We start from the raw sequence: 13,435 nt of genomic DNA, 5'->3' as shown, positions 1-13,435 counted from the left end.
ACACAGCAAGAACAGTCAAAAATTCACCCCTTATAAAATCAATGGAAAAAACTGGCAGAAATTAACAACATCAACTTCTTCAGAACTCTGGAAATTAACCAGAGGCTTGCAGCAACCTGGGGAATGTTTATTCAAGAAAACCAACTGAACCTCCCTAGAAAAAGAAAGCTTCCTGGGTTTTTAATTTGCCCTATCCCATCTCCCTTTCTCTTGCTCAGCCACAGCTTTGAAAACTAACAGCCCACATTCCCAGGCCCAGAAGAAGCAGAATGGAGCTGAGGCTCTTCCAAAGCCTATCCCCCACTCCCCAAAAAAACTGGCATCATTGGACATGTCTAGTACTTCCATGGAAAAAATTATCTTCATTTAACCTAACTCAGAGCTCACTCAGTGCTAAAAAGCCTTTCACAGAGGGGCATTTATCTAAAATAATTACAAGCAAGTGTTTTAATGCTGCAGCTGCCTGAGGCAATGAATAATAGTTGGAGCAAGTAACAGACTAACCAAAATAAGAGATACATAAATAAGTAATAAATAGATAATAGACTAACCAAATAGCTTGAGGAATGGGATGTTTCCAGCTGGCTTTGAAAAGCTCTGACATATTCGGATCTTTGGTGGGCAAGGGATCTCTCTGGGGTCCCTCCTATAAGGCACTAATCTCATTTGTCAGGACTCTGCCCTCCTATTGCCATCCCTGTGGGGGTTAGGATTTCAATACATAAATTGGGGGGTACACAAACATTCAGACCATAGCACTGTCTGATTCCACTTGTGTGAATGCTCTAGAGCAGTCAAACTGAAGAGGAGGAAAGAAGGGTGGGTGCCAGGGGCTGGGGGAGGGGGAGGGGGAGTTAGCGCTTAATGGGGACAGAGCTGCAGTTGGGGAAGATGACGGTGGATGGAGGTGGACAGTGGTGAGGGCTGCACAACAGTGTGGACGCACTTAATGCTGCCGCACTGTACACTTAGAAGTGGCTACGGCAGTTTAAAAAAAGCAGGGGAGCGATGGGCTATACATTCATATTTCTTTGTATATAAAGAAACTCTAGAAAGAGGCATAAAAAACTGAAGCGGTGGTTCCCTGGGGGCGAGAGGAATGGGCTGTGAACTGGGTGCCTGAGGGACATGAGTAAGGAAGGGACATCTCCTGAGGAATCCTTCCCTGAGGAATCCTCTCGTATTTCTTCTTTTTGTTTTGTTTGTTTGTTTGGCCACGCCTCTCGGCCTGCGGGATACTAGTTCCCTGAGCAGGGATTGAACCTGGACCCCCCGCAGTGAAAAGCATGGAGTCCCAACCACTGGACCGCCAGGAAGTCCCCGTTTTGTCTTTTTTGTTTGTTTTTGCCACACTGTATCAGTTCCCCAACCAAGGACTGAACCCAGGCCACAGCTGTGAAAGCCCAGAATCCTAACCATTAGGCCACCAGGAAACTCCCTTTATTCATTGTTGAATCACACAAATACATTCCACTTCCAAAAATTACACTTAAAAGCAAAAGCAGCAAAAAAAGAATAACTGTTAACACTGAAGACTAGAACGTGAATCAGACCAAACCTCCGCATCCAGCTGCCCATTTGCAGGAAACGGACCATGTGGAAGTACCTCGGGATGCAGGTAGCAAAATCCAGACTGTGGGGGGTTCTCCAGGTCAGCTGGCCCAGGTGCCCCAAAATATCCGTTGGTCTGGGAGAGAAAGGGATGGGTGGGGCCGTCTGGACGGGACTTTAAGATACAGCAACGAAAACTGTGTGAGCCTGAGCTGCAGTGTCCCAGGGGACAGTGGGTGAAGCCACCCGGGGCAGTGGCTGCTCGGACTGGCGGGCGAGGGAGGTGGTTGTGCCTTGAGCAGCGAAACTGCTTCTGGGCACATTATGCTAATTCATCAGGCCATTTGTTTTCTGTGATTTTCTGTACTGATTTTTTTTTTTTTTAAGAAAACGTTAAAAGAAACGAGGCCTTCCACCCCCTCCCTGCAGAGCAGGGCAGCCCTGCTTTGTGGCTTGAAGCTGAGTGTCCCCTGGCATGGGGCCCAGAGCAGGTGGCCGGCGGGCAGGCTGTGGCTGTCGGGCAGGGCGCGGAGCCTCCCTGGTTTGTTCTGGAGAACAAGGTAACTGTGCACAAAGCTTACGGCTTCTCTGCTGAAAACCAGGCTATGCCTTTGAAGAATTTCCTCAAAGACCACCAAGGCTCTGCTCCCGGCCCCCATACCCAGGGAGGAGCGCCTGGATGCTACCCCCTGCTCCCGCAAGGGCTGACTCCAGGCTCTCCTCATCCCACCTTTCTTTTTTCTTTTTTAATTAATTAATTTATTTATTTTCTTGGCTGTGTTGGGTCTTCGTTGCTGCGCTCAGGCTTTCTCTAGTTGCAGCAAGCAGGGGCTACTCTTCATTGTGGTGCACAGGCTTCTCATTGCGGTGGCCTCTCTTGTTGCAGAGCAGGGGCTCTAGGCACGTGGGCTTCAGTAGTTGCGGCACATGGGCTCAACAGTTGTGACTCACGGGCTCTAGAGTGCAGGCTCAATAGTTGTGGCGCACGAGCTTAGTTGCTCCGCGGCATGTGGGATCTTCCTGGGGCAGGGATCGAACCCCAGTCCCCTGCCTTGGCAGGTGGATTCTTACCCACTGCGCTACCTAGGAAGTTCCTCCTCATCCCACCTTAATTTAAGGAGGGCCCATCTCCACCCCGAACGATGGTCTGAACCCCCAAACTTTGGTTCCCATGGGATCCAGCCTCATTTTGGGTAGCCCACTCCCCCAAAGACCCCTCCACTAACAGCTGGAGTATACTTGTGCTGGTCCAGATTGTGCGTTGCATAAACTTATCCTCGTAAAGGCTTCTTTCTAACCAAAATAGGTCATCATATCTTGTATAGTATCTTGCAATTTGCCTTTGGGATTAATATACGGTGAACAATTTTTTCTTTTAATAGATCTAGAGATGATCGGTTCTTGTCGAAGAGTGTCACCCTCGAATATGTTTAATGAAATTATTTTATTCACTTTCTTTTTATGTGTGTGTGTGTTTACATCTCAGAATTTCATCCATGCCCACTGTAGAAAATCTGGAAAAAGAAGAGAATTAACACACACACACACACACACACACACACACACACACACACACACACACACACACACACACACACGGAGAAATCCTCCCACCCACAGGAAACGTGCCTGCATTTCCTTCCTGTCGTTCTTTCACTCACCTGTTTTCCTCCCTCACTTTGCGGGTGGGCTCTGAGTGCAGGAAGGATTGGAGAGGGACCGGGGAAAGCCCCCAGTGGTGTTTTCCTTTCCTGTTGCTAATATTGTGTCAATCACCGCAGTTCTGGAAGTCGGGAGTCTGACGCAGGTCTCACTGGGCTAAAATCAAGGTGTCACCAGGGCCGTGCTCCCTCTGGTGGCTCCAGGGAAGAATCCACCCCCGGCTTTGTCCGGCTCCTCAAGGCTGCCTGCAGTCCTGGGCGGGTGGTCCCTTCCGCCAGAAGCGTCGGGCTGGGTCCTTCTCAAGCCTCCCTCCTGGACTTTCAAGGACCCCTGTGACCCCGCTGGGCACACCAGGATAACCTCACCATCTCAGAGCCTGCTGATTAGCAAACGTAATTCCACTTTGCCAGGAACCCAGCATCGTCACAGGACCTGGGGATTAGGGTGCGGACATCTTTGGGGACCAGATTCTACCTCTGCAGATGGCCAGGCCTGACGCTGCCAGGACCCAGGCCCGAGGCCCGTGCACGAGGTGAGTGGGAGGGAGGAGCCGGGCTCTGGCTGAGACCACACTCCTCCATCCTGGAATACCCAGCTGGAGGTCACTGCCCTCCCCGGACACCAGTGCGAATGGTGGGGAATCACTGTTTGGTAGGACGCACATCATCTTAATTGTGTTAATTTTAGTTCATCTGCATTGCTCATCTGTATGCCTTAACAGTCATTTACGTCCTTGGGAATTCGTGCATTTGCAATCAGGAAGCGTAGCAAATAAAAACACTCGTGCAGGGAGCAGTTGGGAGGTGACCTTCACGTTCTGAAGCCGGGGACTAAGACAGGGGCCATCGTCCTGGTGGGAAGATGCTAAACCCACGCCCCAAATACAACTCTGCTTCTACAGCTTCCTAAAAGCTCCTCCCAGCCTTAAAAAAGTCCCACTTAGACCCAGAAATTTCACTAACGAGAGTGTCTCCCAAGGAAATAATTCTAAATATAGAAAAACGCTCCAGCACAAGGATGTTCGGGGCCGCTTTCCTTGGAAGAGTGACTAATTAGAGACAACCTAATTGTCCGACAGCGGGGGACCAGCGGGCCTGCGGCGGCAAAGCCACATCATTAAAAGGGTGAGCTGGGAGAGCACAGGCAAGAGGCTTTCATTGTGGTACACACAACGCAGCACCCGAAATCGGATGATCACAGCTCAGACGGTTTTTAAAAGCAGGGAACAAAGGCTCTAAGGACACTAACGAAAACATCAGCAGAGGTTGTCTCTGGCTGGGGAGGACGGGGGCGATTTCTCTTCCCCTTTGTTCTACCTCTTGGAATTTTTCAAATTCCCTGGGATGCACATAATAGAAAAGTCGACCTTTAAGTGAACTGGTTGTGCTGACTGGTGTGTAGAATCGGTGCAGTCCCTTTGTGTGTGTGTGTGAATGTGTACGTGTGACATGGGAGTACACGTCTCAGAGGGCACATGACAGGGAACCGGAATGTGTGTCTGAACATGTGTGGACGTGTCTGAGTGTGACTGGGTGTGAAGGTGGACGTGTGGGTGGGTGTGAGGACGAGCGCTAGATATCAGCGTGTGTGTGTGCAAATGTATGTATATCAGTGGATGCACGTGTGCACGTGTGGGTGTGACCCTGCGAGGGCACTGGTGTGGGTGTGCGAACAAGTGTGTGATTATGTGGAAGTGTGACGCGCGTACGTGCTCATGTGAACGCAGGGACGTGTGAGATGGGCAGGGACGTGCGTGTGCATCAGCAGGTGTGGGAGCGGCCTGTGAATGGATGTGTCTGCGAACGTAAGTCCACACACGTGCCTGTGAGAACGTGTGAAAGGGTGAGAGAGGGTGGGGTGAAGCGTGTGATACGAATGTGAATGTCGGGGTGTCTGTGGACCTGCCTGTGAGTGGGGGTGAATGTGAGTGTGAGGGGGTGAATGTCAGGTGTGACACGAGTTGTACGGGCATGAGCGTGTGTGTTGGCGTGTGTTTGTGAATCTGTGTGTGTGCAGTGGTGAATGGATGGGTGTAAGCGTGCGTGTGTGTGCACGTGGGGTGGGTGCACGCGTGTGAAGGCCCGAGACTGACGACACGTCTCTACAGGGGCAGCCCCCACCCTGTGGTGGGGAGAGGACGCCCCGAAAACCTGTCCCCCTGGGAGAGGCCCCTCCAGCCCTGGAAATGGGCTCCTGGCCGTGATGCCAGGGCACCCCCCCTGCCCCCCAAAGCAGGGCCCACCTCTCCCAGCACCTGCCCGGCTGCGCACACGCAGCACAGGGGGCTGCAGGAGCGCCTGCCCCACCTCGGGCCTTGCCAGCTGCTGGGGGACAGTCCAGCCCCGGCAGCCCATCTGCACGGGCCGTGCACCTCGTACCCGTCCACCCGTCCTGCGCCCAGGAGGGAGGGGTGCCCGGCCAGGGCCCAGAGCAGCCGTCCTGCTCCTAGACCCTCCCCTCTGGTGGCGAGTCCGGTGGGCGCACGCCAGGCCTGGGCGACCAGCTCAGGCAGAATCGGGAGGCACGGCGCCTCCTGCCCCCTCGCTGCTGCTGCAGCTCCGGCGGCTCTCACCTTGAGGACCCGCCGGGGGCTCAGGAGGCATCGCTGAGTCCTCCTGACGGTCCCTGCCCTCGTCACTCTGTCCTGCAACATCCCTGAGGCCCACCTCTGTCCGCGGCCCCTCCCAAGTCCAGGTCCCCGCTCCTCCCCAGATGCCTGCCCTCCCCAGATACATCCCCACCTCACCTGCCACCTTCCATGCCCCTCTGGCTGAGCCCTTCCCAGAGCCAGGTCTGCTGAAGGAAGTTTCTGCCTAAACCCGATGTTGCAAACAAGCCAGGCACAAAAGGACACACACTGTGGTTCCACCTACATGAGGTCCCACAGCAGTCAGGTCCACGGAGACAGAAAGCAGAAGGGTGGGTGCCAGGAGCTGGGGGAAGGGGGCTGGGGGACTTAGAGTTTAACGCGGACAGAGTTTCAGTTTGGGACGATGAGAAGAGTTCTGGAGATGATGGTGGTGCCGGTTATACAACAATGTGAATGTATTTAATGACACTGAACTGTACACATAAAAATGGTTTAGACAGTGAATTTTATGTTATGCACATTTTACCACAATTTAAAAATACAAAAATGTGTATTAAATAAAAATGAAACTGACTCGATCCCCACAGCCCCCAGATAACGTCTGCACTCATTCAGCCTCTGCCAGCCTCACGGAGACTTTGTGCAGAGAGCAGCTTCGGGCCACACCAGTGTCCCTGTGCCCCTGCCCGCCAGCCCAGATCTGACCTCTGATCCCACCCCTAGCCTGCGAAGGCCAACTCAGTCACCTCCCCATGGCCCCAGGCAGCATCTGGTCCCCCCTTTGGGTCTCACGTCTCCATCCAAGGACCCCTAAGTGGCCAAGCACAGAGTCTGTCCTCAACACCTGAAGAGCAACGGGTGACCAGGGTGCCACTGCCACCAGCCGCCCTCCAGGGCTGCACAGGGGGCCACAGGGGAAAGGTCAGGGGGCGCCCCTGCTGGAAGGACGACACAGCTGCCCGGTTTTCTAAATCAAGTTCACTTTATTTGAAACTTTTCACATGCCACACATTTACATGAAAATACCCATTCAAAATGTGGTTGGAACACAAAATTCAGGAGGGGCCTCACCGGAGGACGAGGAGGTCTGTCATCGAAAGGCAGGTGATGTGTATTTGGTCATTTAGCACCTGGTCACACACATGCCGCGAGACACCCTGAAAACTCACCCCACCCCTCTTACCATCAATAGCATGCTGAGTGCAACTGTGTCCGGTCAGAGGTGCAGGCGACGGGCAACGGTCAGAAGGGCAGCGGCACCAGGGCTGAACGCCACCACCGGCCACTGGGTGTCACGTGCCCATGGCCACGTATGCCGAAGCACCCCCACCTCTCGCACCCCTTTGCCAGCCCAGTGGGCACAGCGAGGAGGCCTCCGGATCCCGCTGGCCTGGAGTCTGGTGTGGTGAGTAGCCTGACCCTGTGATATTAATGCAAAACCTCACACTTCAGTGTTTTTTGAAAGAGCTGTAGAAAGTAACTTAGACGACATTGGTCGGCCTGCATCGTGCTCGCAGTTTGTTTGAATTTCTGTGGGTATTTGCTCTCACGCTCAGCTGACCTGGGACACATCTCATTAGAATCCTGCATCCCGGATGCAAATGAGACCGGAGACCATGACCATCCCCTGGGAGCCGGAGCCCTCCTCACAACTCCATCCTGTCCTGTGAGAGGGGGAGGGGGACTGGAGCCGAGGCCACAAGGACCGCAGGGGTCCTGTCCGCGACTCCCTCACCTCGGGCTTGGTGGCTGAAGCCGCCGGAACCTGTTGCCAAGGCCACACTCCACCATCCTCACCCACTAATTTCTCTTATTTCTTCTTACGAGGTCTTCACAATTTTCAAATCCTAATAGAACAAACAGTGAGAACACAAGGAAGCAGGAGGCCACCAGCTGCCCCGGTGCCACTCAGAGGAGGAGGGGAGGGTGGGCCTATCAGGGCAGGACCCCTTCCCGCCAGGCAGGGCCGGGGCCCTGGGACTCGCCGCCATCCTGGCCACGCGTCTGGGAGGCCACTGTGCAACAAGGCTGCAACGGCTGGTTTCAGGCCCTCCAGGCGACACAGACCCCGGCGCCTGGCTCTCCCGGCCCAGCCTTCCCAGCCCAGGCCTCGGCCAAGCTTCTGCCCCCTGGGCGGAGTGGCCTGCAGCTCCAGATCCCGGAGCAGGGGGCAGGGGTGGGGGATGAAGGGAGTGTCACCCTTAGCACCCAGCCTTGCAGAGCTGCCCGAGGAGGGGGCGCCGTTCCAGGCCTGTGAAGGGACCCTCGGACCTGTCTCCTCAGTCCCGCAAGGGCAGCTGACAGGCGGGGATAAAAATCCTCCCCCTCGCTGCACAACAGAGTGACGTGTCCTTAATCCAGCCTCCCCGGCTGGGAAATAAAAATACTCACACGTGAAAATGAGAAAAGCCACCGACAGCGGGGAGGGCGGGGGGACTCTGCTCTCCTCAGGCTCGAGAAGCCTCCCGGGGGAGCACCTTCAGGCCAGGCCGGCAGGCTGCCCGGGGGCGCAGCCGCGAGGCCGCAGCCCTGCGAGCAGGCAGGGCCGCGGGGGACACGGGCAGAGGGGCGGCCTCGGGAGGCCAGGGCATCCTCTTTCCAACAAAGAGATGAATGCCCTGACCTCCTTCCCCGCGTCCCCACCTCCCCCGCTGTCTGTCTCACACACGCACACCATGAACAGAACCCGTCTCCAGCGGACTACACGCACACGTGTGGGCACACAGACGTCCACGCTCCGCCCGGCACACGCACGCGGGGCACACGCACGCGCAGGCCCCAGTGCTGACCAGGCCCCTCTCGGCAGGTGGCACACGGTCCGCGGCTCAACAGCCTAGTTCTGCCAACGGGGGACCATTAGGGTGGGTTCTTTTCCCAGCGCAAAATGCTGCAGAATATAAATTGCAATTAACACCGGTGCCAAAACAGCACTTAGCAAGAATAAGCACATTACTAACATCTGGTGAATCCTGTCTCGGGTGTGGAAGCAGCGGAAATTCCTGCTCTAAGTAAAGGACGGTTGAGGGGACGCTAAAAATACAAGGCCTCCTGTTTGGGGGCTGCTTTGCAAGGCAGCCTGCGCCTCAGCCTCTCGTGAACGGCCCCTCCCAGCCTGTTTGCTGGCTTAAACAACGCTGCTGGTTAAAACCGCTCACTCATGAGAACAGGCCATCCGGGCGAGAGCACGAAAACCATCGCAGCCTGCGGATGAACTCCTCGTAGGCAGATCATTCTCTGGCCTGAGCCCGGGCTGCTCTGCGGGAAAGGAGATGTGCACCCAGGGCCCCAGGGGTCCCGGAGTCGGCCAGGCCACCTCTGCCCCCATCCTGGGCCGAGTCCCCCTGCTGGTCAGCCTGTAACTAGCCACCTCCTTGCTGTGAGGACAAGAAGCAGTCAGTCCCCACACCACGCTTCCTGATCACCCTCCTGGTGGTCTCAAGGTACCTCTGAAAGAAATGCCCAGAGATGAGGGCAGGGGTGGCTCCCATCACCTCTCAGACCCTCATCCACAGCACACGGCCCCGTCTCTCTGGGCCCAGGGCAGCCTGGCCGGCGGCCTGCAAGGCCAGAGGAGCGCGGCTGGCTGTGGCTCCCAGCCCAGGTCAGGACTGCAGAGGTGAGGGCGGGGGCCCCATCGCAAGGCATTCCCCTGGAGGCAGCGGGTCCCTGTAGGCAGGAGGCAAGGAGCCTCCAGCAGCAGCCAGGGAGGGAGGAGGGCACTCGGTGCTCCCGAGAGGAGACAACGGCACCCTCGGCAAGAAAACCGCAGGGCAGCGGAAGCCCAGCTCCGCACACTATGGAGAGGGTGAGAGCAGGGCCAGGGCCACGGGACGGGTGGAGGCTGCCAGACAGACGGTGCTCAGGAAGAATCGACCAGAGCACGCGGGGCCTGCGTGCATCCCGAGACCCGGACCCTAGGCGCACTTCCACCATGGCCCGGTGGCGTGGGGGCTGCTGAACGGTCTGCCCCTTGAGGACCCAGGGAAGCGCAGGCCAATGCAGGCCCAGGGTCCAGGTACTGGGTCCTCTAACAGGCAAACTACAGGACACGCTACACGACACGGGGGCAACCATCACATGGGACAGAGTGGGAAGCCGGCTGGGCTGGGGCCACAGAGCAGACAGCAGCCAAGAGGGGCCGCAGCAGCGAAGGGGGCCTGGCGGACTCTGCAGCCCAGCCCGGCGAAAGGGCAGGCTGCAGTGAGACGGGCTCAGCCCCCGGAGGCCCGGGGAGGCAGCCTCTGCGGACACCCAGGTGCCCCAGCTGGAAGCTGCCCCGACGCCGCCCGGCCCTCCCCAGAAGTCCCCAGGAGCGTCACTGGAGCGTCGGGGCAAGACTCTGGGTGGAGGGAACCCAACCGGGGCCCCTCAGAAGCCTGCCAGCTGCAGGGAGGACTGCTCCAGGGGCGTCTCGCGGCTGACAAGGCAGAGGCACCACGCAGCACATGGCGTCAGACCCGGAACACTGGGAGGACATCCCTCGTTTTGGGAATAGCTGCGTTGCATTATTTTAAAGTGCTAAATAAAGCTATCTATCTGAAATGGGGTAATGTGATCACCACTCCGGACTCACACATCCCTTCTGGGTTTTAATACTTCAAGTTTTTCTAATGAAGCAGGTCTATCTATGTTTCCCCAGAAACACCGACCTTCACAGGGACCTGGAGCTTCCACGAGCAGCAGGCCCCGCCCAGCAACCAGCCGCTGGCCGGAACCTGCCTGACATCATCTGGCTGGAAATACACCGGAGACGTAACCGGGTTAAGGAAGGAGAGGAGAGCCCCAGATCTGCAGCCACAACACCTGCAAGCTCCCCCTCACCTCGGGCTCACGGCCACCCTCCACAGAGCCCGGAGGCAGGTGACCAGGGACACAGGGGCAAAGGGCCACTCATGGGGGCTGGGGGGCAGCCGTGGGGTCATGTGGCGCTCTGGGGACCTGGCACCCAAGGAGCTGGTGCCCTGGCGATGTGTCTCAGTCCAAGAACAGCCGGCCGGACTCCACAGGTGGGCCAACAGCCGGCCCTTCCGCCTCATCCTCCTCACTCATCTCAGCCCGAGTGTCACGGAGCCCAGAGTCCTCATGAGAAGAAGCCCGCAGGGGCCGGGGCGGGTGCACAAGATGGGCGGGGTGGGGGGGGGGACTTCCTTCCTCCTGTGACCCACCGGGGACCCGGGGACCTCGCGCAGGTGGGGAGCAGCAGCGGCAGCCGTGGCAGAGGCTGGAGGCCACACGCCCGTCCAGGGTGGTCCTGCTTCCTCGGCCACGGAGACTCAGAGGCCACAGGCGGCGACGTGCAGGTGGGGGCCCACTCCTGTCACCACCACAGGTTTGGTGGCTCCTCGGCCACTCTGCTTTTAAATAAGGTGACCTCGTCCAGGTGCACCATGGGGACATCCCGGATGACATCGGTCAGGCCCTCGTGGAGCAGAGGGAAGATGACGACATTCAGCGCCGGCCGCTCGGCCTGGAAACTGAACCAGAGGCAGGCTGTTAGCAGGGCCACGGGGCGGGGGGGCGGGGAGGCGGGGAGGCCGGCTCAGGGTGCAGAGGTGGCCGGCCGAGGCAGGACAGGCCCCCGCGCTGAGGCTCCAGGCAGCGAGCAGGACGGCGGCCGGTCGGACAGGCCCCTGCCTTTCCTGGCAGCATGGGGTCCCTGAAGGCTGACACCCAGGGAGCCGCAGAACCGATGTCTGTGGCCACTGGACGCCCCACAGCCAGGACACCCGCACGGGAGTGGAGAGAGGGGACAGGCGGCCAAAGCTGTGGGCCCACAGGCCACCCTCGAGGGCCACGAACTCCCAAGTCAGGTGGTGCAGCCACTCTGCTAGGAGAGCAAACCAACGTGGCTGCCGGCCGCCACGCGCCTTTGTCAGGATGTGCGACAAGCGACTGTCAGATGACCCTCCTGCCTTCCGCACCCACGGGCGACAGGCTCCACTCCGTGGGGGGATGACAGTCTCCACGGAGCACCTGCGGGGCCCGGCGCTGCGCTGGAGCCGACAGACATCACCTCACGTCACCCGCCCTTCACCCCCAGGTGGCCAGCCAGCACGGTGACCATCCCCCTTCCCACCTGGAACCCAAGGTGACTCTGGTCACGGGAGAAAGGTCCATCCCAGGGATCTCGAAAGGTGAGAGGCAGGAAGGTGCCCAGACGATTCGTCAAAACTAAAGCCAGGCCCCCAGCCGCAGGCGGGCTTCGAGGATGGAGGACACCGCAGCGCCAGCCCCCGCCCACCGCCCCCACCCCCCCAGCAGCACTGTGCGGGGTTCACGACATACGTAAAGCCAACACCAGAGAGGTACTCGTAAAACTCGATGTTCTGGCAATAAAGATGCCAAGGAAACGCCTCCCGGTTCTGTGTACTGCATTCTGCGTCTGTGACCGTGACCCTCCCGGGCAAGTCCTCACCTGCAAACCCGCTGCGAGATCTACTCAGCTTGAAACAAAACATTCTCAGGGTGGGATGTGCCTGCAAGCCTCCCGCTACCCTGAGGCTCTTCACCAGCTGCTGTCAAGATGCTGAAGGGGGATTAATTTCTCACCAACAGCCAGGAATGTGGGGCGCCCTCCCCTCCGCACAGCCCTGACCAGCGATTGCAGGGTGAAGGGGCCGCCCCAGGATCTGACGGACTCCCTTCCCAAGGCCTTCTGCGCGGCCAGCACCCAGGTCAGCTCCGACCTGACAGAGCTGGGGGGCTCGCCTGCACCCGCCTCTCTGTACAGCCCCTCCCCCAGGAGCCTGCCTGCTTCCCCCCGCTGGACCCTCACTGTCCCCACCCAGAGTGAAGCCTGGAGTCGGTGACAAGACAGTGGACAAGGGGCAAAGGCAGAGCGCCATCACTCCCTTCCGAGCCAGCACAGGGCTGCGGCTCCCCCGGGGTGGGGGGCGAGTTCCCGGCTGGGGCTCATGTGGGTTCTGCGGGGTCACCTGCACACGTGTTACAATGTTCATTTGTACGACTCAAATATAGTTTGAGACTGAAGTAAATAGATGCGATGGAATAAAATAAAACAACTTCCAGCTACCCACATTCAGAACTACGCTGAGGACCTAGGGCAGGACAGGTCGCCTCTCAGGGCCCACCCCCACCCCACCCCACCCCCGCCCAGACTGGGGCGAATGGCATCACTGCAGATTCCCCGTCAGGCACAGGTGGGCGCGCCCTCCCGGTGCACTCCCCCACCCCAGGCCCCCGCAACGCGCCATCCCCGTGCACCCTCCCCCGCCTGCACTCCCCAGCCCAGACCCTGCCCTCGGCCACCCCAAGGCCATCCTGGGCAGCAGAGAAGGCAGAGGGCCCCCCGCCCCACACTGTGCTAGCCTGGATCCCATCTGGGGGCACAAGAGGCAAGATCTGTGGAGCCCACGCGCTAACCCTGTGACAGGGGCCCGCAGGCTCTGCCGCCCGCCCGCGCCCACTTCTCACGGAGGCCAGAGGAGACCTGCCCCTCCCGCGGGTCTGAGGGCACTCACTAGGGGCTTTCAGAAACACAGGTTCAGGGAAGTTCAACTCCACTTATTCTCTGCCATCTCTAACAGCCGGAAGGGAGGTACCACACGGAAGAAAAAGCTCTACCTGAGGCTGTTAAAAAACACACCAGGAGATGTAAAATGAGGCCTTTGG

The 13,435-nt window shown here is 58.2% G+C and overlaps 1 protein-coding gene across 2 annotated transcripts in view; it reads right to left on the bottom strand.

Annotated features, from left to right (window-relative positions):
* Nucleotides 1-9,430: 9,430 nt before the first annotated feature.
* Nucleotides 9,431-13,435, bottom strand: part of FBXL18 (F-box and leucine rich repeat protein 18) — a 37,704-nt gene continuing 33,699 nt past the window's right edge. The window contains exon 5 of one of the 2 annotated variants that reach the window (XM_057749871.1): nt 9,431-11,277. In XM_057749871.1, coding sequence (XP_057605854.1) covers nt 11,121-11,277 — 157 coding nt within the window. In that variant the 3' untranslated portion in view covers nt 9,431-11,120. The remainder of the gene's footprint in view (nt 11,278-13,435) is intronic. The other variant, XR_009055550.1, reaches the window with a different exon arrangement.

Source organism: Hippopotamus amphibius, chromosome 9, assembly GCF_030028045.1.
Source record: "Hippopotamus amphibius kiboko isolate mHipAmp2 chromosome 9, mHipAmp2.hap2, whole genome shotgun sequence".
NCBI lineage: Eukaryota > Metazoa > Chordata > Mammalia > Artiodactyla > Hippopotamidae > Hippopotamus > Hippopotamus amphibius.
The sequence above is the reverse complement of the archived record's forward strand: the minus strand, read 5'-3'. Positions and strand labels throughout refer to the sequence as shown.